This window comes from Globicephala melas, chromosome 20 (assembly GCF_963455315.2).
Source record: "Globicephala melas chromosome 20, mGloMel1.2, whole genome shotgun sequence".
NCBI classification, from domain to species: domain Eukaryota; kingdom Metazoa; phylum Chordata; class Mammalia; order Artiodactyla; family Delphinidae; genus Globicephala; species Globicephala melas.
In genome coordinates, this window is record NC_083333.1 from 46,388,259 (window position 1) to 46,411,693 (window position 23,435).

Sequence of the window (23,435 nt, forward strand, 5' to 3'; positions counted from 1 at the left end):
TACCCACCTTCTCCCACTGGGTAGGTATTAGAGGAGGATATTCTAGTCTAGCCTAGCCTCTGGCTTTCCCTCCCTTGTTTCATTCACTCTCCACTTATGGTCAAAGGCCCCAGGATCTGGCTAGCCAGCTTCTGAAAGCCAGTGGGATCCTCGGCTACGATGGAGCAAGGGCGGCGGAGTGGCAGGTTCGGGTCCTCGTCCTCTCTGTCCCGCTCCGTGTCTGGGCTTCAGATGCTGCAGGTGGACCCATGCATTCCATCCCCTTAAACCTCAGGCGTCCTCAGCTGAACCAGAGCCACAGACTAAGGACAGAGCCTCTCAGGTTTTTTCACCAAGGTAATCCTAATCATAGAAGACAGTGAATAGGCTCCTAGGGGCGTACATCCTTAGACCAAAGTGACTCTCAGCGAACCAAGATGATTTAACCGAGTCTTAAATTCAGGCACATTTTGCATTTTATGTTAATATTATGGGTTTGTTTTTTTATGTAACATATAATGCTTTAAATGACCCATCACTGCAAGCCAGTGTGAGGCCCCTTAATGAACCTGTGGCTTTGTGTTCTCCTAGTATAGCTAAGTTGAGAATTCTGAGAAGCCTGGCCGCAAGGTGTGTGTGAGCATTGCATGATTTCTCCTTTCTAGTCTCCCTTGGGCTGAAATAGAACCAGAATGGCGGGCCATAGCCTGGGGGAGTAGACATAAATTCTGGGATCCTTGGGCGGGGTAAGGATGAAAGATTTTCAAATACAGTGGGGGGATTGGTAGTGCCCTGGATGATTTAATCAAGTTTAGGAGTCTCTTGGTTGACTTGGTTGACCGTTGCAATTCCACAGGGCCAGTAAATCTGATGTCTCCAGAACAAAAGTGGCACTCCAGGAGGGGGCCCCCTGTCTCCTTCTCAGCCCTCCATTTGCTTCTAGCTGCCCTGGCCCTTCTCTGCAAAGCCCTACCCAGCACCCGGGAGCCGTCTTAGCATAAATGGAAATGGAAACGCTTTCCCAAGGTCATGTTCAGCCTTCCCTCTGAATGGCTGTGTCTCTAAAACAGAAAAGAAAAACGAAAGGCCACACAGTGAGACTCCACACCAGGCACTGCGTTACAGACTCTACACACCACAGGCTCATTTATGCTGTGGGGACAACTGATCACCTCTTCATTTTACAAATAAGGCATAGAGTTCAGAGCGTTCAAGTAATTTGCCTTCAGTCGCGTAGTAAGTGGTAGGGCCAGGACCTAAATCCAGATCTGCTTGATTCTGAAGCCCAGGCTCGTAACCACTGTACTCTCTGTCTGGACGGGAGAGGGAAGGGGAGTGACCGGGAGGGTGCTCAGCCTGCTAGTACTAGAAAGAATAGGAAGGAAGTCACAGTGCAGTGCGGGATGCTGGGTCCAGGGGTAAAAGCACTTGGGAGATCTCTCCCAGCTTCCCCCTCCTCCTCCCTGCACCACTGACCAGGTTGCTGCCCTGCTTCAAAACGCTTACAGGCTATCCCAGCCAAACAGGGCTAGATCCCAACTCCTTCCTCGGCAGTCAAGGCCTTCGTGACTTCACCTCCACTAACCTCTCAGCCTCCTCTCCCTGTGCTTCCAGCCCCCCGCCCCCACTGCCATGCCTGTCTGTGTCCTGGACCCCCTTCTCAAACCCCTGTAATTGCTCCCAACTTCTCTCATCTGAACCCTCCTCTTCCACACCCTCCCCGACCCTGGCACCCGAAATCCACTTCTTTCAAGGTTTCTTCCTTGAAAGTTGCCTCCTCCGAAGCCTCCACTGACTCCTCTCCCTAGTTGGCCTGCTCCCTCTACCCTTCCCCAGAACCTTGACTCTGCACACATCACATATTCGCGCCACGTGTGTGCTTCTGGCCTCCCTGATGAACTGTGGGCCCCTGGCCAATTTCGTCAGTGGCTGCCCCTCTAGAGACTCCCGATTTTTGTCTTCCGCATTTTACACTTCAGTAAGACCAGTCACTCAACCTCTCTCAGCCTCAACTATCTCATCTGTAAAACGGGGGAAACAGAATCTACCTCATAGTATTGTGAGCGTTAACTCTGAAGATGCAGGCAAAGCTGAGAGCACATGGCCTGGCACATACTCATTAAATGTTAGCTACCCGTGAGGAATGACACTGACCACGACTGTTTTAGAGTAAATACACGGGCGATTCTGCCCTCTCCCCTGGCAAATGCTGGCATCACCCCCTCTGGAGAGGAGAGGGGAGGGGAGCAGTCGTTTCAGGGGATGGAGGTCATTCGTTGGCCTGGGATGAGCTTTGCTTTGCCAGCCTGCTCTGCTCTTCTTTCCCTGCTGCAGTGAGGGGTGAAAATGACCGCCCTTCGCAGTCCTCCGGTGCGGTGGCGGAGAGGAGTCTGGATGCCTCTCTAGCACACGGTGCGAGGCACACAGTGGGCGACCGTCCAATGACTGAACTGGGAAGGGTCAGAAGAGACCTAGAGAGGGAACCTGGGGTGTGTGGCGGGGGTGGGATATGGAGTGAAGCCAAAGGCTTTAGGGCCTCTCCGGTCCCTTTCTCCCAGCCCTCCAGGTTAGAGCTAAAAATACCGCAGGGAGAGTCGGGAGGGGTGAAGGTCGAGGCTCGGGATTAAAGAATTTGTCCAGGGCTTCCCAAGTGAATATGGCAGGCTCAGGGACCCAGCAGAACGCCAGCAGGGCACGCCCCCCCCGCCCCCCGCCCCCCGCCCCGCTCCCGCCTCCTCCTCCTCCCAGCGCGAGCGGGCGGCGCGCTCCGGAGGGAGAACCGGGCTGGAGGTGTCCTACCCACTCGGCGGCCAGCACCTGCTCCCCCCGCGCCCGCCCTGAGCCCGCCCAGACTGCGCAGCCGGGGGCGCTCCCACCTCTCTCCCCCCGGGCCGGGGAGCCGGGGGGCAGCACCGGAGCCCGGGGGGAGCGCGGCCCCACCGGCCGGCCGGCCCGGGCTGGGGGTAGCTAGGACGGCCCCGGGTAAGCGGCGGGAGGCTGGGCGAGCGGGCGGGCCGGGGCCGGGGTGGGTCGGTGGGGGAATGGGGGGGCGCGACGGGGGCGAGGAGGGAGGTGGGGGCCGGCGGACTGGCGGGGAAGCGGCGCGGGGCGGCCACGTGAGAGCTGGTGCTGGCGGGGTGGTGAGGGGGGTTGCCTGCGAGGTGCTGGAGGCGGAGAGCAGGCTGGGCTCCGGCATCCCCCTCACCCAGAACTCCCACCAATCAGGTCATAGGAAGCTCAGCATCCTCCGACGCCCGCACCCACCCACTCCCACATGAATGTGATGGGGACAGACAGCGGGCAGACGTGTGACTCGGCCCACGGGACCTGCAAAGCCCCCGCCCTCAGTCTGGGGCTGGGACTCAGGCGTCCAGGTCCAGGGAAGAGGAACCAGAAGCAGGCTTTGGCCCCAGTGTATGTCCCCGGGCGCTGTCTGCAGACTCACTGCAGAGCACAGGCCTTGGGGAGGGAGGCTCAGGGGCCTGGGCCCTGCCTCTCCGGACAGCCCTCTTCCACCCCCACCCAGCTGGGGATGTTGCATTAACAAACACTTAGACCCAGGACCCCTGCCTGGGAAGCGGGAGGGGACACCAGTCACCTCTGAGTCAGGGCCTGGTGACTTCCAGGAGGCTGTCCCCAGCCTAGGGGCCTCTCTGGCACCCCCTCCCTGGCTCTAGCGCTGTGCCCCGCTTTTATTTCCCAGCTATTCCCCCAGAAAGGGTTGATTTCAGGGCAGGGAATGGGTTATCCAGGAGAATCTGCAGGTAGGCTACATCCTAGATCCCTCTAAGTTGCCACACCCAGGGGGAGGCCGGGACACTTCTGGCATTCTTTGCCTTCTCTTCCTCCCCTAAGGTGCCCCCTCCCCACCTGCTTGTGCTGGTTATGTAATTAACCCAGCTGAGGCTCTCTGCCATGCTGACAGTGTCCAGGGATGCCTGAGAAGCCCAGGGCCCTGGAGGGATTTATGGGGAGGAGGGGCTGGTACTTCCCCCAGTTGGGAGCTCACAGAAATAGAGAAGCACTTGTTGGGAAGGGACACTGCATGGGACAAGAAGGAGATGAGAGTCCTAGTCTTAGTTGACAGCTCAACTGGCTATGTGGTCTTCACATCCCTAAATCTGTGGGGGTTTTTTTGGTTTTGTTTTCACCTTCAATAAAATGGGGAGAATTGCACACACACACACACACTACATGTACGTGAGCAACAGTGCAGTAGTGCAGAGTGACCCATCTGGGATGGCTAGGAGGTCCCATTGTGATCGATGAGTGAAGGACCCCTGTGCATAACAATGGCCACTGTTTATTGAACACCTACTCCGGCCTCACAACACCCTATGGCCTCACAACACCCTATGACGTTCCTTGCCGAAGATCACACTTTAGGTGAGTGGCAGAGCGGAGAATCCAATGCTGGTGGACCTCACTCCAGATCCTGCCATTGGTTTACTATGCTGTATGTGCACATGCCCTGTGGATTGGGTCCTGTGAACCAGGACGGACTGGACTGAGGGACATTGTGCTGTGAGCTGTGCATATGTGGAAAGGGCATGCATCCACAGAGAAAACATGCATATGTGCTGGAAAGCATGGCCCCATCCAAACCCAGCGAACCCATCTGCCTTGGACCCATTTAGCAGGCACTGGTGTCACCCTCCTGGGAATAGTCCCCAAACAGGAGGTCTCAGGCATGTACCAGCCTCCCTGGTCACCATCCTCAACAGAAAGAGAAGGCACCTGGCTAAGAGGCTTACTTGGATTATCTCAGGAGTAGAGGCTAATGATCCTTCTTTGTAAGTGTGCAGAATGTGGCTCAGATCCACAGCCAGGAAACATCAGAGCTGGATTTATACCCATGCTCTAAAGTCATTGAAACTGAGCAAGAATGAGCTAACGAATCCATGTCAAGGTTCAATCCTGTAGCAGCCCTTTCCCGGGCACCTGCTGCATGCCAGGTCCTCTGAGCTCAGGGGGTTGCCAGATAATCAGACCCAGCCCTTGGCCTGTGGCCTACGCCAGCTAGAATCCCTAAACTTGGAAGCTGAAGTAATGCAACATTGTAGAAAGGAGTAGCCCGCCTTTCCCAGCTGTGTGCCTGGGCTCGTGTCTCCCTCCCTCTGGGTCTTCTCTCCAAAGTGGGAATACCTATTACCTGGGGATACTGTATCGACTAAGGATAACCACGTGGGCATGCTGACTTAGAGTAACTGCTCCACAGGTGTCACGCTCCACAGAGCCAAAGTCATCGGCCAATCCAGGGATTCTCAGCAGGGGGTGCTTGGGAAGGTGGGGGGAGCGCATTTTGGGTCATCATGGTCACTAGAGGCTGCTGCTGGCAAGTACCTCCAGGCAGCTGGGGATGTGAAATGCCCTGCTCGATAAAGAATTCTCTCTCCACAAAATGCCAGGACTGCCTCCACGGAGACGCACTGGCCTGGTCTCACTCCTGAGGACCAGGAGACCAAGGCTGCGAGGCGTTGCTGTCTTGCCACGGGCTCAGTGGGAAGGCTGGGACTTGAAGCCAAGTCTAGTGCTCTTTCCACTCCGCTCTGTGGCCTGCCTGGGTCTGGGAGTCAGACCGGCCAAAAGTCAGGTCATAATACAAGTCAAGAAAGATTGATTCCCACTGATGGGATGGACGGCAGGGAGAATGGAGAAGGAAGGATGGGGAGGTTCTGGATAGATGGGATAGGGGCTCTGGGGAAGGGAAGGCATCCCAAGTGGCAGTAGTAACAGCTCCAGTGACATTCCCCAAGGTAGAAAAGTACAGGATCTGTCCAAGGAGAAGCCAGCCCCACCGAGCCCACCTCTTGTTTCCACAGTCCAGGTGGAGGCCGCAGAGGGCCCAGGGCAAGCAGGGGCAGCGATGATTGGTCCTGACGGTGGCTGAGCCCCCAGCCCCTGGAATATGCAGCCCGGGGGAGCCCCAGGCAGCGGCGAGGACGAGGTGGCGGAGCGGGGCGGGAGGCATGGTCTCCACCTACAGGGTGGCCGTGCTGGGGGCGCGAGGCGTGGGCAAGAGTGCCATCGTGCGCCAGTTCCTGTACAACGAGTTCAGCGAGGTCTGCGTGCCCACCACCGCCCGCCGCCTCTACCTGCCTGCTGTCGTCATGAACGGCCACGTGCACGACCTCCAGATCCTCGACTTCCCGCCCATCAGCGCCTTCCCTGTCAATACGCTGCAGGTAGGGGGGTGGGGGTGGGGGACAGGGTGGAGGACAGCCTGGACCCCAACCCTCTCCTGGCTCCGGCCCTATTGCTGGCTTTGAGAACTCCGCGCTGCACCACGGGCCGCCCTACTTAGAGCCGTGCCAGGAATCCATTCATTTGTGCACTGGTTTATTCAACAAATATTTGACGAACGTCTAATGTGCACCAGGCCCTGTGGTGGGCACTGGGATAGAATGGTGCTCAAGACAGAGCAGTTTGCTCTCAAGGAACTCATAGTCTGGTGAGAAGACAAACAGTCAGCTATTACATAGTTCCATGAGTGTCATGATTGCAGGGGATGCGGGAACTAAGACAGCCCTGACGGGGCATCTGCCCCACGAAGGTGTGTGAGGGTGGGGGTCACGGGAGGTGATGTCTCAGCTAGGTAGGATCTGGGCAGGTAAGGGTCAGTGAAGAGAAAGGCATAGAGCGCCGAATGCCTGTTAATATTCTGGGCGCTGCCTCCCGTGGCCTCAGACCCACGTCATCTGTAGAAGGGACAACAGAAGAAAAGGCTGGGACCTGGGAAAGGTGTGTTCTCAGAGACTGGAGACCCCAATCAGATCTCTTGCCCAAGGGCCTTTTCTCTTAAGTGATGCTTTGTCCCCTGACCTCAGGACTGGCCCTCGGGGCGGCCTTTCCTGCAGGGGTTGGATTCAGATGCCCCCAGTGCCCTGGCTTACAGGGTCCAGCCTGCAGGACCGGGTCCTTCTTCCTGCTCTCTACCTCTGGCTTGAGCGGGGATTGGGTGCAGGGGGAAGCTGAGCCCTAGACATGTTGGCTCACCAAAGAAGCCCCTGACCAGAGCGCAGAGTTTCTCCAGGAAGGCTAGGCACGGTGGAGGCCCGGAGGGCACGGGCCACCGCTTGGCCAGTTGTAACTGTGCAAATACAGCAATCTCTCGGGTGGAGCTGGGGGCTGGGGAAGGGCTCAGGCTCAGCACTGTGTCAGCAACTCCGGGCAGGAGGACCTTCGCCCAACCTCGGGGACACCTGTCTCTCCCATCCTAGGTGTGGGAGCATCAGCACCAAAGACAAAAGCCTGATCCACACATCACGCCTTGGAAACAGTGAGGTCAGGGCAGTGGGTCCAAGGTCAGGTGTTCTGTTTCTCCTCCAGAGGAGACTAACAGTAGCCTGAGTGGAGGCTCAGATCCCGCTCTGGTCCTGTGCATTGAGCTGGGTTTATTTTTCACATTTTGTTGTGTGTTTAAATTGTAATTTCGATTTTGGACTCGGGAAGATACAATTTAAAAGCCCAAACTTTGTTAAAACAAACAAACAAAAAGTACACCCAAAGAAATCTCAGTCCCACCCCTGCTCCCTTTACCCCAGTTCTTGCCCCGTTCTATAGCCATTCTCATTGGTTTTTTTATTCACACTTCCAGTTTTTCTTTACACAAATAAGAAAATGTATTCTTATTCCACTTCCCTTCTTGCATTAAAAACAAAAACAAAACCAAAACTGTCTGCACCTTTTGTTTGTTTGTTTGGGTTTTTTCTTTGTTTATTTGGCTTGACATTTTAACCTGTAGGTCTTTCCATGTCAGTATCTAGAGGTCTTCTTCATTCTTTTTTTCATGGCTACACTGTATTCCATTGGAAAGATGTACTATGAAGTCCCCTCTTGTTGGACAAGTGGGTTGTTTCCAAACTTTTGCTTCAAAACAATGCCACAGTGAATAGCCTTGTAATAGTCATTTTGTACACAGGAAGGCATATCTGTGGGATCGATTTCTGGAAATGACATTGCTAGGTCAAAGGATAAATGCAACTGGAGTTTGGAAGGTGCCAGATTCCACACACCCCTCCATTAAGGTGCATAGTTTGTGCTCCTGTGAGGGATGTTACATGAGTGCTTGTTTCCCTAAAGCCATCAGAGTGTATTGTCAAACTTTTGGATTTTTGACAGTCTGATAGATGAGATAGGATAATCTCAGTGTACTTTTTATTTACATCTCTGCTTATGAGTGAAGTTGAGCATCTTTTCATATGTTTGAGGGCCTTTGCCTTTCTTTTGCTGAAAACTATTAATGCCTTTGCCCATCTTCCTGTTGGATCACTGGCCTTTTTCTTCCTGATTGACCCTGAGTTTTGGACTCTACAAGGATGTCCAAGACGTCACCCCTGAAGCACAAGAAAGGGACTTTGAGCAAAGAAATGCTGAGACAGGATCCTGCATGCCCCAAAGATCAAATAGTAGAATCCCACTGGTTACTGTCTGAAAATAAGAATACATTCTTCCCCAAAGCCAGATGAGATCCAGCCCAGGAGAGCGGCGTTTCTAGGGTCGTCTCAGCTCTTGCTTCTGCAGCCTCTCTCCTCCTATCAGAGAAGGAAGCTAAGGTTAGAGGGCGTGTGCAACCCACCCAAGGAACAAGCAGCAAATGCATGGTTGGCACCCAGGTGGCTGAGGCTCCCTCAGCTCCTGTGTCCTCGGAACTGGACTCAGTTTCCATTGCTCCTTCTCTGTCTTGATACAGCTCCAAGATGGTCTTTTACCATCTGGAATGCTGCATGGAGCTAGCTGGAAGGCAAGCTGAGCTTTCTTACTCCCTCCCTTCAATCAGGGGTGAAGGGGCAACCGAGCCAATCGGGAGCCTTCTTTCTCTCCCTTTTAGGAGCCCCCAGAGGGGAGTGGGTGGGAGGCAGCCTGGAGGCCCCCTTGAGGAGGTAGCATGTTGGGAGAGAGGTGGAGCTGTCCCCCTCGAAGGCTGGCAGCTGTTCCCTCTCCCCAGCAGAGAGCTGGAGGAATATGGGAGCCTCTCTGCCTATTTCCCCATCCCTCCCACTCCTGCTGATCTCCGCTCCGTGCATGGGATGGAGGAACAGCGTACGCTCTGGGGCCCCAAGCTCCCAGAGGTCCTGTGCCCAGTGCAATACAGTCTTTCCTGGCCTGAGAAACCAGTTCATGGTTTCCTATGATTTTAGATTTGTCCTCAGCATCTTGCCCCTGCACCGAAGTTAAAACTCAGCACAAAGAAAAGATGCCACATCATCTCCCTGGAGAAATCCACTGCAGCAGCTCCTAAGCCTTTGGATCGGGAAGTGCTTTTCTGGAGTCGGACTTAACGCTCCACCACGGTCGCCCAAGTCTTTCCCCTTTTAATCCTTCTCTGCAGTGTAGAACCAGCTGTAGTCCTCCATGCCTGATCCCTACCCCAGTTCAGCTCCTAAGCTGGCACAGGAGATATGCCTGCCTCTCCCTCTAGTCTTTTGCCGGGGCTCTAGTTCCTAGAGAAAACCCTAGTTCCCCTTGTCCTGGGAGGCCCTGTCTTTCCACACTCTGGCTGCTTTCTGCCGCTGCCCTTGCAATTCTCATCTGCTGGCAGGGTAATTAGCTAACTCATCTCTTAAGCAATCTTCTCTTTCGTGCACTCAGGCTTGCCTGGGGCCTGTTCCGCTTGAGCCGCGGGCCCTTCCCAGAGAATTTGCCACCGGCATTCAGGAAGTTCCATCTCCCTGGAGCTGCCCTGGGGCCCTGCTCTACATCAGCCCCCATCAGGCATCCAGTCTCCACCTTTTTCTCCTCAGGCCTCCTTCTTCTCAACTTTGAGGGCAGAGTGGAGCCAACAGAAGGGGTACATCAGGTAGCAATCTAAGGGCTGCGTTACAGGCAGGAATTGGGTTGATTCCAGCACGGACCAGGTGGGATTCAGGACCGTGGAGAGTTCACCAGCCTAGGTAGTGCAATTAAAGAGCCTAGGAGGAGGAGGTATGTAAAAATGAGGAAGGCTGGACTCTGGTCCTCTCAGGAGCTCACAGCAGAAGTGGGGACGTGGGAATGGAAACAGCTCTGACCAAGGTATAATTGAACTGTTCTTAGAACACAGAAGATGAAGGGAATAGTCCCCTGCTTGCGGGAAGGCTTCTTAGAGGAGGAAGAGGCATCTGAGCTGAGGCCTGGGAAGATAGAGAGGATTTCAACAGGTCCAACAACTAGCTCAGGGCTGGGCTCGTAGAGGCGCTTAATAAATGTAATCGAACAAAGGACTGGATGGATGGATTGGGGGACAAAATGGGACAAGGCAGATCTCAGCTCCAGGAGTGCACAGGACAGACAGCGGCCCTGCCCCATCCTGGCTTGGAGGTGGGGAAGCCACACCTGAGCTCTGCCGTTGTGCCCTGGGCCTGGCCTCCTGGGGATCGGTGAGTGTGCAAGGCTTAGGGTGCAGTGGCAGGTGAGAGTGCTGTGTATGGCGGGAGGTGGCTGGGGGCAAGGGGAGCCCTTATGGCTGCTCTGACCTTGGTGCTGGCTGGGGGTGTTGCAGGAGTGGGCAGACGCCTGCTGCAGGGGACTCCGGAGCGTCCACGCCTACATCCTGGTCTACGACATCTGCTGCTTTGACAGCTTTGAGTACGTCAAGACCATCCGCCAGCAGATCCTAGAGACGAGGTGAGGGGCCAGGATACACTCCACTGCCACCTCAGTGGACGCCCCTATGCTGGCCACTTCCTGTGAAAAGGGTGCAGTGGGAGGGAAACAGATCACGTGCCTCTGGTTCCCACACACACTCACGACATTTTGCCGTCCCCGTTTCTGTTAACTCATTTGGGGACCCTGACCATGGGGTGGCTAGTCTAGTGCAGTAAAGAGCAGAGGCTAGGGGAAGGAGACTTCCAGGGCGCCTCAGCCGCACGGCTTTAAGCCAGGCTCAGGTTCCTCATCTGTACAATGGGGAGAACATTAACACCCACCTTTTGCATCAGTTGCGTCAGTTACAGCGCTGCGCCTGGAACAGATGGATGGTAGTAGTAGTATTGACCAGGCACAGCCCGCCCTTCTTGAAGTCCGGGGCGGGGGGGAGGTTGTGAGACTAGACTGTGGGGTTCTGAGATTCCCACCTCGCCCAGCAGGGTGATCGGCACCTCGGAGACGCCCATCATCATCGTGGGCAACAAGAGGGACCTGCAGCGCGGACGCGTGATCCCGCGCTGGAACGTGTCACACCTGGTGCGCAAGACCTGGAAGTGCGGCTACGTGGAGTGCTCGGCCAAGTACAACTGGCACATCCTGCTGCTCTTCAGCGAGCTGCTCAAGAGCGTCGGCTGCGCACGCTGCAAGCACGTGCACGCCGCCCTGCGCTTCCAGGGCGCGCTGCGCCGCAACCGCTGCGCCATCATGTGACGCCGCGCCCCACGGGCCGCAGCCCCGGCAGGCCTGGGCGGGGAGGGGCAGGAAGAGAACTCCTGGACCGCCCCCGCAGCCACGCCCTCCCCGGGAGAGGCGGAGGGCGAGAGGGAGCTTCCCCTTAGCTGCCCCGTCCTCCCGCCTCTCCCCAGTCTGTCTTCCTGGGACGGCCGCCTTTAGTGCTGTAGTTCGTGCAGAGCCCGGCCGGGCCCCTAGGAGCGCCGTCGCCCCTGGGGGTTGGGGGTGAGCGCGTGACACGGAGGGCGGGGGTGGAGAGGTGCATTCTTGACCGGGCCCGCACCCGTCACCTCCAGAGAGTGTGTCTGTCATTGTTCCGCGTCTTCTTCTCCCGTGTCTGTCTGTCTGCCCAAGCGTCAGTTGGTCCTCAGCTGTCTTACCCACCCTCGCCATCTCCAGCTTCGTTCACAGGGCTCTCATTTTATCCACCCCCTGTCGCAGGTCCCGGCAGCACCTCTTCGTGAGGCCAGCCTTCTGACCGTCAGCACCACCGGCACGGGGCGGGGCGATGCGGGTGGCCCAGGGACCACAACCGGGGTCCGAGGGTTGAAGTCCTGGATCAGTCAGGGGGAGGAGGCAGAGCTCCCCCCGCTTCCAGGGAGACCTCCCTGCCCAACAGCCCCAATAGACGCAACAAGCTACCTTCCAGCCTTAACTCGACGATGGTCCGTCCCTGCCGGGTGCCCCTCTCCCACTTCCTGACCCTAAAGTCAGATCACCCCCTGGGTTCAACATTTTTTTCTTGACCGAGTGTGGAGAGGGATCGCCCACAAATGATAGATTTATTTCCATGATGCCAGCGTCCAGTGGTCTGCCAGACTGGAAGATGTTTGGGGGGGAGGGGGGGTGTCTGGTGGTGGGCGGGGTGTGGAGGGAAGCAGTCAGGTCGTGCCAGGGAAGACTCTTGCTCCCCATATGACCCCAAGCTGACTGCCCCAGACCTTGCCCGCCTTGAATCTCCGATTACCCCGATTAATCTGGGGAGGGGCAGAGCCGGGAAAAGAATTATGGGAACCCCTATGCTTGGGGGAGATATACCGGCATCCCCACCCCTGGATGGAGGCCCTCAGGATCTGACGCCCCCTCGTCCCGACACCAGTTGGCCCCATACCTTGACTCACTCCGCCCCATTTTCTCCGGCTGCCTGGCCAGTTTCTACCTCTTGTCACCGGAGCTGATCACTGTCAGTTTTGTACCGATTTAGAAATAACAAAAGTAATGAAGATACTAGGAGTGACCTGCGGGATTACTGGGGGATTTGGAGGGCGGGAGAAATGGTGCGAGTCCCCGGCCGCCTAGCCAAGTTCTCCCTGAGGCTGAGCCCTCAGCCCTTCTCTGGTGGGAGGATAGCGAGGTCCCTTGTTAGAAGAGAGACGGAGAGAAGAGCCTAGCCTCGATGTAGCCAAGCTGTGGCCTATAGACCAGGAAACCAGGTAGCTCGGGGTGGTGATGGAGAGGAGTCTGGGGGAGGCGTCATGGGTGGCAAACTTCTCATCCAGATCCAGCGTGAGAGGGAAGCTTCGATGTTCTCTTCTGCTTCCCCAGGTGATTCCCACTCCGCTCACTGGGGGTGACGCAGCCCGACAGTGACTGCCCTGACCTTGGGCAGTCCAGTATTTTGGGGTTCTGGTCCCTGCTGTGCTGCATGACTTTGGGCAAGTGACCTGCCCTCTCTGAGCCTCCCCCTGAAGCAGAGGAGGTGGCTCCCCTCCCCCCACACCTTGGAGTGGCTGGGAGGGTAAGGAAGAGGGGCTGCCCCCCTTTATCCCCTGCATCCCTGCCCCCTGACTCACCAGGGGGATGGGGTGAGTGGTGACAGCATCTCACCTGCCCCATCACTGTCACCCCCCAGCTCTGAGGCACCTGAGGTGAGAGTGAGGGACCCAGGCCTCTGGCTGCCCCCTGTGGGAGCCGTTGGAATGTATTGCCTGGCTGGCCCCCTTCACCCACCCTCTCACCCCCGCTTCACCCCAGATCTTTGATTTTGATTCCTTCCGCCCCCGTTCTGAGTGTCTGGCCTTCACCCTGCCCTCCCTTCCCCAGGGTTTCCCACCACAGGGTCTGGAAGTGTGTGTGACGCCCACTGCGCTGTGATCAGAAGTCAGATTAAAAATCAGGGAGTGTTTTCCCTCGTTTCTGTACCAAGGTGTTGGCTCAGTTCCTGCCGTGGGAAGGAAGGGACTCCCCGCAGGGTTTCTGCCTGCTGAGCTCTGGAGGGACAGACAGTCTGGGCGATGAGGTGGCCTGAGTCCTAAAGCCCAGGCCCACCAGGAGAATGAAGGGAAAGGGAGAGAGCTGGGGACTCATCTCCTCTCCACCTACCCCGCCAGGTGATCAAAACCATTCAGAAGAGAAGCATAACATCTCCCTCTGCCACTTTCTTGGGAAGACTTTCAGAAGTGGACTCAATCCCAGCTTCTGCCTTGTGTCTTCCTCGCACTCATGGCCGAGGCTCTGCAGCCCCCCCCAGCCCACACCCATCATAACTCCAGGCGTGTCGGTGTGTTAAGGAATGCTCTCAGCCATCCCTCTTGACTCAGTGATCTCAGTTCCCAGCCCCCAGAGCAAAGTTTTGAAGTCCTGCAGGAGCCCGTGTGGGGCGACCTTGTCCCTGTCCGTGATGCTGAGGCAGCAGCCTCTTCCAGGAGAGAAGGGCTGTCTGGCAAGGTCGGCTGGGGCTACAGAGGGGAAACCTCTCTCACCCCAGCTCCCTCCCCCTCCTCCCCTCCAGCGGGAAAATGCTGCCACACCTTCCTGCACCGTGGTAGAGTGAAGGACTCAAGAGCTGGGGGCTCAGGGACAGACCCACTCATGTTTAATAACTGATAAGAGCTGTGGAAATGGGCATGGCCGGAGGACAGAGCACAGGAATTTGGGGAGCTGTTCTGGGACACAGTAGCCCTACCACCCTGGAATTGGACTGGGACTCACGGGTTGCCCTCCTGCTCAACCGACCAGATGGCGTCTCTGTTTGTCTTCTGAACTCTCCTGGCCAAGGCCCTGTATTGAGGTGAGGGACCTTCCTTTCTGTTCCTGCAGTTGGGAATGCAACGAATACACGGGCATCTTTTCACTTCCCTCCTCCTCTATACCCACAGGCTCGGGGAGGAGAAGCGCCTTCTCACACCCAAGACTCCTCCTCAGGTGAGGCGGGGGCTTGATCAAGCTGCTGAGGCCCCTCCAAAGGTGGGGAGCTGCTCTCCAGGGGTGCAGCTGGCCCCTTCCTCTCCTCTCCCTCCTCCTTTTCCCCCAACGAGGCTCCAGCCCCCAGGGCTGCCTTCCCTCCATTGCTGCCCAGCACTGCTCTCACCAGCCTGCCCCTGGGGGGTGCCTTGGCTGGACCCAGGTGGAGGCAGGTCAACGGCTTGGGGATTCGTGAAGGCTGCTTCTCGGGCCTGTGGTCTCTCCGGGGCCGAATCCTGTGCCTGAGCTTCAGCTTGTAGATGGATGGGACTCTCCAGGGCTTCCGGAGTGTTCTCTTGCCCTTGCCTGGACATGCCTTGGCTTTATCAGAACTGGGGGCGGAAGGCGAAGGTGTGGAGGACTCTGGGGTGGCAGACACAGCAGGGGCTGAGCAGTCCTGCCCCCTTTGAGCTGGGACCTTCGTTGTCCCGGCACCCTTGGCACTTGGGCTTGCTTTTGTCCTCAGCCCACTCTCTTCGGCTCCCAGTTTCCGTTTTGGGCTTCCTGGGCCTGCACTTACAGCCGGCTTAGGGCAGCCTGTAGGGGCTGCCTTCCAGGCTCCCAGGTCCACCTTAAGGAGGGGTGGGGGGCCCTGAGCCAGTTCTTGGATGACTTTGTCATAAGGACCCCCAGGCTCAGGCCACCGCCCACCCAGACTGGGCACGTAGACTCCACTGCGAGGAACAACTCCAGACGCTGCGCCCTGGGGGCAGACAGCAGCCACCTCTAGCAGCTTCATGCTGGCCAAAAGCTGCTCCCCAAGGCTGTGGTGGATGGCTTGCTCCTTGATCCCACCCGAGGGCAGGGGAGTGCACCTCCCCTCCTGGTGCTGTGGGCCCACGCCCCAGGGCTCTCCGGCCTCTGCTGTCACCTGGACATCCAGCTTCTGGTCCTCTTGCCTCTCTTCCACAGAACAGTCCCCATGTCTGGACCCAGACAGGTCCCCAGTGACGGCCCTTAATGGAATGGGCCCTCTCCCCAGTTCTGTCCTGGGACCTCCACTTGCAGTCCCTGGAAAGCTTCTTCCCAGAGTCGGGGGGCAAGCTGGGGGCAACCGGACCAGGATCTTGGTGGGTCCTTTAACAGGGGATGGAGAATGGACAGATGCTGTCTCCCTAAGCTGGGAGGAGGCACCCTCGGCCTCATCCCCGGGTGGTGGGCTGGGGCCCACAGGCTTGGCTGGGCTGGAGGAACAAGGCAGGGGAGATGCTCCTCCTGCTGGTGTCCCTGTGGTAGTGGCCTCAGGGGCTTGGAGTCCCTGGGGGATGGGGGTCCTGGCACGAGTTCCCCAGCTGTCTGTCTGCTCATGAACCCAAGATGTGGGAGTCCTTCTCCTGGGGAGTTCAGGGGGGTATCTGTCCTCCCTCTTCCCTGAGGAGGTGCACTGTGTGCCTCGGCCCCTGGGAGTAGGTGAGGACTGGGGGCTCGGGGGGCTGTCCCCATCTGGCAGCTGCCTCCAACACGGGGCGAGTGACTTCTCCTGGCACCTGAAAGGGAGAATCATAGGTTATCGGCAGGGTTATCTGATCCAGTCCGCTGGCTCCCAGTCCCCTGGCTCTGCGAAGGGATGGCCTTTCCCCAGCCAGAACTCCCAGGGGGTCAGACTTCATGTTGAAGGAAGCAGATGCTCTCTCTCCCCCGTACCTGCCAGAGACTCCTCCTTACAGCAGATACTGTTTAAGTCTGTCCTCCTCCATTCCTTGTGTAGCAGATAGAAAGCAGCCTGGTCTGGACCCCAGGTTGCTTCAGATCCCACAACTACAGGTCACCAGTCTTGGGTGGGGAGGGTCTTAGTTTCTGCTCTACCATGAAATGGCAGAGGGACCGTGGGTAAGTCTGTTCCCTTTATGGGCCTCAGCCTCCTCATCTGTGAAACGGGAGGGTGTATGAAGTTAACTAGATGATCCTAAAGGTACTGGGTGTTTTTTTGGTTCTGAACACCTGAGGTCTTGCTGGGATAGGGGCACTGCTGGGAGACCTGCTCCCCTTATCTTGGGGTGGGGTGACCTCTGAGAATGTAGACTCCAAAGCAGGAAGAGGCCCTGCCCTGTCCCTCCCCAGTACCTCGGGAATGGTGCTGTCTCTCTGAGGATCCCTGCCCCTGCTCTCCGTTCACGGTGGGGTGTAGGGGAGGAGGCGGCAGGGGGCCTCTGCTTTCGACCTGAAGAGGTGTATGTCTTCCAGTCCACGGAGGGCAGGGGGCTCTGGGAGCGGCTGATGGTCATCGTAGGCTGGGGCTGTGAGGGCCCATCGTCCACCCTCACTTCATGCTGCACCAGTGGGACAGGGGGCTTCAGGAAGCTGCCCGTCTTGTGTGCTACCAACACAGCCCCCCAGAGACAGGAGAGGAGGAAAGGGTTAAACTCCTGCTGATGGGGTCCACCGTTCCCTCCCCCAGCTGTCCCACACCCTGAATCCCGCATTAGAGACAGTGGGACCTACTGTGACAGTGACAGCACCAGAATTTCCTCAAGGGAGGGGTTTAGGGGATGAAATCTGGTCAGAGGGCCTGGCTGGGGGACTTGTTTAAAGCTGCAAGTCCACGTCTTTAGCTTAGATTGCATGCTTATTTGGGGTGGCTTGAGGTGCTGATGGACATTACGGGAAGACTAAAGACCTTCCAAATCATGCTTGGCGCCTCCATCAGAGCCAGACCTAAGCCCTGCCCACATGCCCTCATGACCAAATGCTGATTCTCTGTGTATTTGGCGCCACCTTGTGGCTCAAGTTGGTACTGCACCGTGGCTGGCCCGCTTTCCGCCTAGAGCTGAGAGGCCACCCACAACTGTACCTTCTACAGTATCTTCCTTCCTCCACCCCCTGCACACCTCTTGCCCCTAGAGATCAGGCCTACCTCCCGCGTCCGCTTCCGGCCTCCCGACCTGGAGTCATAGGGAAGGGACTCTCAGGGGACTTACAGAGGGATGTGCACCGGCAGGGGTCATGTTTGTCCAGATAGTGACCGAGTGTGTCCCAGCCGCCCCCCACACGCACCATCACGTGGTTCCGGAGGATCTGCAGGGGGCAAGGGTGAGGTGGAGGGCAAGGTGAGGGAGTCCCCTCTCCATGGACCAGCCTGCAGGCCTTCAGCCCTTGCTCCCGTCCACGTACACATGCACACGTGTAGTTGGGAGCGTGCCTATGTTGCAGCCTGAGTCCCCTGCAGGACTGGCATCAGATAGCACATGTTGTCAAGGGTGGAGGCCAAGCTGACGAACAGCAAGCTGCCCCACGGCGAGACAAGGGATCTCCCAAGCACTGTGTAGTCTACCTCCCGACTCCCTCCTCTCCCTTCGCTGGGAAGCGGTTGACGCCTGCGCACGTTTGTATCAGAAACGGGGTGGGGGGCGCTGGCTTTGCTCTCGTGGTTTGTGTGTTAAAGGACCCGCAGGAGTCCTGGCCCGACTCCACTCCAGGTCACGTAGCCTCTCCAGGCGTCCACTTCCTTAGTGGAAACGGGGCGCCACAATCCATCCCCACCTGCTTCGCCGAGCTCTTGGCTCAGGCTCTGGGTGAGGGCCCAGGGAGCTGGCTCTGCCCCCAGGTGTGGCCCGACCCAAGGAGAAGAAGGCTTAGCTGTGCCCCTGAGCCGCTGGCCACACCCCCAGGTGCAGACTGTTTCTGGCCAGGTGGCCAGGCATGGGGCGGGGTGGAGGGGGTGGGGAGTGGGGAGTGGTGGGAGGCACAGTTCAGACTTGTACCGCCGCTCAGAAGGCACCAAGCTGGGCATGTAAGCCGCGGACCGCGGGGTTGATGTGGCTGGGCCCTGCGGGGAACACAGACTGGACGGGGGGGGGGCGGGACGGGGAACGGGGTCTCAGGCCCCTTGCTGTGACCAAGCCTGTGGGTGGAAAAGTGGGAGTACGCTTCATCCTCACTTCTGACTGGGGAGACCTCCTTCTGAACTAAGGTGGAGGCAGATGGGGGGGAGGTTCTGGTTCTGGCTGCCCTCATGGAAGGAGGGGACATGCTTGCCAACTTTATCAGGAATCTTCTGGAATTCTCCAACGGAGAGAAGGAAAGCCCCAAGGCCTGATAACTGGCGATGAATGGTGATTTCCTGTCCTTGCCTTCAGGCCTGGGCAAAGTCCCACGGAAGGAAACCTGATTCTGCCGACCCCAGAGAGGGCCCTCCACCCCCGACCAGGGACTTACCCGGATGAAGATGAGGATGTTGGAGTCTCCCACGCGGTACTTCCCCTCGGACACCTTGACCATGGAGAACTGAACCGGGCACGTGCAGCGGCTCACCAGGCTCTGAACCTGCGGGCAGTGGGCAATGGGTTCAGCCCTCCCCTCTGCCCAGGTAGCCAAGCTCCCCCTGCACGCTGGGTCAAGCCCAACGGGCGGCCTGCCTGCCCCCCAGACCCAAGGCTTCTGCCAAGTCAGGGCTGGGGGCTGAGAAGCAAGTGCAGAAGGCTTCTAATGGCTCAACGAGAACAAGACCTTGAGTGGCACCTATGGCCCAGCACCCTCGTGAGTCAGCTAACAGAGGCCGTGGAGTGTGATGGTTAAGGTGGACCTTGGAACCTGACCGGTTTGGGTGGGAATCCTGCCTCCACCGCACTATAGGCCTTGGGCAAGGTAAGAAACCTCCCTGAGCTCGATTCCTTGGTGGTAGAAGTGATTCCTAGTCACAGTCAGAGCTAACTCCCAGGACAGGACCCTCTGTGCCAGACACTGGCTGAGCGCTTCACGTGCGCTGGCTCATCTAACAGCCACCGCCGTCGTGGAAGGTAGGCACGGTTACATCCCCACAGTACAGATAAGGGAGCTGAGGCACAGAGAGGGCAAATAATTTGCCCAGTCACACGGCTGCAAAGCAGTGGAACTAAGACTTAAACCAAGCAGTCAGAAAAGGTTCTGCGTTCTTAACAACCGTCCCACGGGGTTTAAACGAGAGAGGCGTAGGGTGCTGGATTCATAAAGAAAACGATGAGCATCGAGGCTCCAAGTGGACACGACTTACTTAACAACCACGCGGTGAGAGAGTGTCGAGGAGGGGACTGGGGCTGAAGAAGGGGGTGGCTCAGAGGGGCCGGATTCGGAGGGGGAGAGGGAGGCGGGGCGAAGGAAGGCGGGGCCGAGGGCGTGTCCGGAGCCCTCACCAACTGGTCCAGGTTGCGGAAGTGGCAGGGCGGGCGCGTGGGGGGCTCGGGCGGCGGCGGGGGGTCGGGCGGGGGCAGGGCCAGCTCCAGCCGCAGTTCCTGGTCGATGTCCTCCTCCAGCCGCACCAGGCTGGGCGCCGCGACGCCGAAGCGCCGGGCCCGGCGGCCCAGCTCCAGCAGGCACAACACCACGTTCTTCACGTTCTTGCGCAGCACCAGGTCATCCGTCTCGAACATCAGCACCTCTGGCCGGGGCGGGAGAGGGGAGAGGAGGGTAGGCAGCCTGAGATCCCTGCTGACCTGCCCGGAGCAAGCAAGCGGAACAGGTGGGATAGCCCTGGGGCCATCCTGGACCAGGGCGCGGACGCAGGCATGGGGGATGGGGGGTTGCGTCTCAGGTTCTTGGCGGCAAGCCAGCCCCTAGGAGGGTCTGGACAGAATTGCTCAGGTACTGAGTGCAAGACGAGGTGGCTGCCTTATGGCGGGGCAGGGTGTGGGGGAGAAGAGGGGACACAGCCAAGCGAAGGAGCCTAACTCCACCAGCCCTTCTCCCCGCTCTGTTTGCCAGGATGGGTCCAGGAGCAAGAAGCAGTCTGTGCTGCTTCCCATCCACGCCTCTCACCTCCAGTAACCCCCAGGCACCCCAGACTCAACTCCCAGCCCACACATAACCAGGCTGGGGTGAGTACAGGCTCTGGAGCCTGACTGCCAGCTTTGGAACCCTGACGCTCCCACGCACCGGACGTATGACCTTGGGCTAGTCCCAGCTTCAGTCTCCTCTTCTGTAAAACGGGAAAGTAGTCTGTTTCATGGGGTTGCTGTGGGGCTAGTTACGTGTTTGCAGGCAATGGCTGGCACGTGGTAAGTGCCCGATAAAACGCTGGCCTTTACCAACCCTCCAGTCCTGTTCCGTATTGTGTTGCCACCGACTGGCCGGTAGGCCAGGCCTGACCCCTCCCTCTGCCACACCCCCACTGCTTTTGGTCTGAAGGATGGTGCGGCACCCAGCTTCATCCCCGCTGCTGGGTCCAAGGCCAAGGAGATGAGGGAGCCTGATATCAGTCCTAGAGTCTTGGAAGCCCCAAACACGGCTGGCCCCTCCCTAACATCCACTTGCCTCCTCCCCTGTCCCCTCCCCACCCCACTGTAGCCCAAACACACGCCTTCTTTGTGCCCCCCTGCCTAGAACTCCCTGTCCGCCAAACTTCTTTTTATTCTCCAAGACTCAGCTCAAATCTCCATCCACTATATGGTCTTTCCAGGCCCATCAGGTGGCTGTTTCCGCCTCTGTCTCCCCAGCACAGATGCCTCTCCTTGAGCTTCTACCACGTTGGGCTATAATTTATGCATCTTCTCAGCTGTCTCTCTTCCTGGGCCACAAAATTCTTGGCACTGGTTCTCAGCCCTCTTAGCGCTCGGTGCCCAGCACGACGCTCTACCCAAAGGAGACAGGTGCTCGAATCATCCAATCAACACATTTATTTATTGGGGATTTCCTATGAGATTGGGAAACTGAGGCATGAAAAGGAATGAGCTGGCCCAAGGCAAATCTGGAAGGAGGACCGTGGCTCCTGACCCCTGATGCAGCCTGAGCCTTAGAGAGGAGATTGACGCCTGACAAGATAAGGGTCTGGGGAGGGGGGGGCCAGGGTGCTTACCTTGGATACCCATCTCCTTGCGGCACCATTGGATGAAGTTGGAGATGTTGTCCCGGGCCTGGAAGGTGCCTGGCTGGGCGGCCCCATTGCAGGAAACCCCGGCCCGGGGCAGGGGCATGCTTTGGGCTCGGGCAGGTGCCTCAGCCAGGAAGGCCAGGGCGGCCTCAGTGACAGCGTTGGCATGCTGGCACAGCGCCAGGCCCGTCTCCAGCGCCTGCAGGAAGTTAGCCGCGTCGATGTCCAGCCCGTAGAGATCCCGAAGCCACTCGGCCAGGTCCTCCTTCATGGCTTCCAGGTACTGCTCGCTGGACTTAAAGGGCCGGATGCTGCTCACCGGAGGCCTCGGGGTCCCAGGCCTCCTCCTGCCAACCCCAGGCTGGGCCATGGCTGGACCACCAGCCGGGGAAGGGGCAGCTGCCTCCTCTCTCCCACAGCTGTGTCTTCACTCCTACCACCTGCTGGGTTCTCCCTGACTCAGGGGTTCCCCTTGTCCTCCGAGAGCCCAGGACGGCTCTGCTACTTGCCGCTGGCTTCAGCCACGGTCACTGCCGCCACTGGGCTGGGCCAGGCCTGCCCCCTCCCCCTCCCCATTCCTCAGTCCCTGCCAGAACTTTCCTACTTGGTAGCCCTGCAGCGACCTCACACCCCAGCTGCCCAGTCCGCTCAGAGGTCGCCACCTCCCAGGACAGATGGAGGTGAGGATACCCCTTTCTCCCCCCAGGGCTGGACAGGCTGTGCTAGCTGCATCCCACCCACCACCGGCCAGCCTGGAGTCTGGCTGGCGGCCTCTCCACTCTGCTTTCCTCTCCTTGGAGACAGTGACTGCTACAAACACTCCTTGTTAACCCTTCCTGGCATTGCCCGCCCTGGAGCCTGGGGAGCAGAGGAAGGCTGGGGCTGGCTTCTCTCACTTGGTTGACACTGGTGGGGGCTTTTGGGACATGAGGGCGAGAAGCAGGGCCAGGGATGCCATGCCCCTTGGTGTTTAGTGAGCACCGTAGGATAGGGATGAAATAGAGGCAGCGACAGAGTCCATACACATGAGTTTGGCCTTGGACCCTTTCCTGAAGCCCTCTGTGGCCTTCATATACTGCCTAGCCTCTCTGTGCCTTAGTTGCATCAATTATAAAATGGGAATCATAATATCTACCTCTCCAGCGTGTTGTGAAGAATAGAGGAATCGCGAATGTGGGAAGTATCAGACTATTAAGACTGGGGGGGTCCCAGCTCTCACTGATTCTCCCAGCAGCCTTGTTTGTGCACCATGCTCCCTAAGTTCTCTGGAGAACCCCTCCCACTCTACCCACGTGCTTCCTCCAGAGTGGGCTGTCAATCATAGTACCTCACCCCATGGCCACAGCAATGCATTCATTCAACAAATATTTCCTGAGTACCTACTGTGTGCCACGCACTATTATAGCCCTGAGGGTGTAGCTATAAATGAAGTCCCTGACCTCATGGAGGCTGCTTATATGTTGGTGGGTGTTGGATGACAGATAACAAACTTACAAGTCTATAGTAAGTCAGACGGTGATAAACACCAGGGAGAAAACTAAAGGACTAAAGGAGAAGGGGGAGGTATTTTCTATAAGGGGGTCAGGAAAGGCCTCACTGATATGGTGATGATTGAGCAGGGACCTAAGAGAAGTGAGGAAGCATATCTTCGGGAAGGGTACTCGGGCAGAGGGAACAGCCAGTGCCAAAGCTCCAGGCAGGGGAATTTCCCAGAGGTCCAGTGGTTAGGACTCAGCGCTTTCACTGCCGTGGCCTGGGTTCAGTCCCTGGTTGGGGAAATAAAATCTCGCAAGCCATGTGGCTCAGCCGAAAAAATAAAAACACTCTAGGCAGGGGGATGGTTAGCGTATCCCAGGAATAGCAGTGACAGGTAGGCTCTGAGGAAGAGAGGAAATGGGGCCTCAGATTATGCAGGGCTTTTCTTTACCTTTTGGAAGGTAATTTTCTTTCAATTTCTTTCTTTCTTTCGTTCTTTCTTTCTGTCTATCTCTCTCCCCCTCTCTCTCTCTCTTTCTTTCTCTCTCTCTCTCCTGCCCTTCCTTCCTTCCTTCCTTCCTCCCTCCCTCCCTCCCTTCCTCCCTCCCTTCCACTGCATCGGGTCTTAGTTGCAGCATTCATGTGGGATCTAGTTCCC

At 57.7% G+C, this 23,435-nt stretch overlaps 2 protein-coding genes and 1 long non-coding RNA gene across 4 annotated transcripts; 2 read left to right on the top strand and 1 right to left on the bottom strand.

Moving 5' to 3' along the window:
• The first annotated feature begins 2,738 nt into the window (after positions 1-2,738).
• Positions 2,739-12,170, top strand: RASL10B (RAS like family 10 member B). 2 transcript variants are annotated; one of them, XM_030851735.2, is made up of 4 exons: positions 2,739-2,961; positions 5,802-6,164; positions 10,460-10,584; positions 11,043-12,170. In XM_030851735.2, the coding sequence occupies exons 2-4, from the start codon at positions 5,949-5,951 to the stop codon at positions 11,314-11,316; spliced, it is 615 nt and encodes a 204-aa protein (XP_030707595.1). In that variant the 5' UTR covers positions 2,739-2,961; positions 5,802-5,948; the 3' UTR covers positions 11,317-12,170. The 2 variants fall into 2 exon arrangements, with proteins under 2 accessions (XP_030707595.1, XP_030707598.1); XM_030851738.2 differs by having other exon boundaries at positions 11,046-12,170.
• A 34-nt stretch (positions 12,171-12,204) lies between these two features.
• Positions 12,205-19,367, top strand: LOC132594277 (uncharacterized). Its single transcript, XR_009560460.1, has 3 exons — positions 12,205-14,347; positions 14,436-14,481; positions 18,597-19,367. It is a non-coding gene; the product is annotated as an uncharacterized lncRNA (long non-coding RNA).
• GAS2L2 (growth arrest specific 2 like 2) lies at positions 14,174-22,291 on the bottom strand. Its single transcript, XM_030851748.2, has 6 exons — positions 21,287-22,291; positions 19,629-19,873; positions 18,676-18,783; positions 17,439-17,535; positions 16,585-16,837; positions 14,174-16,007 (listed from the first exon to the last, which is right to left on the bottom strand). Exons 1-6 carry the CDS (start codon positions 21,669-21,671, stop codon positions 14,459-14,461), a joined length of 2,637 nt encoding a protein of 878 aa, XP_030707608.2. The 5' UTR covers positions 21,672-22,291; the 3' UTR covers positions 14,174-14,458.
• Positions 22,292-23,435: the final 1,144 nt, after the last annotated feature.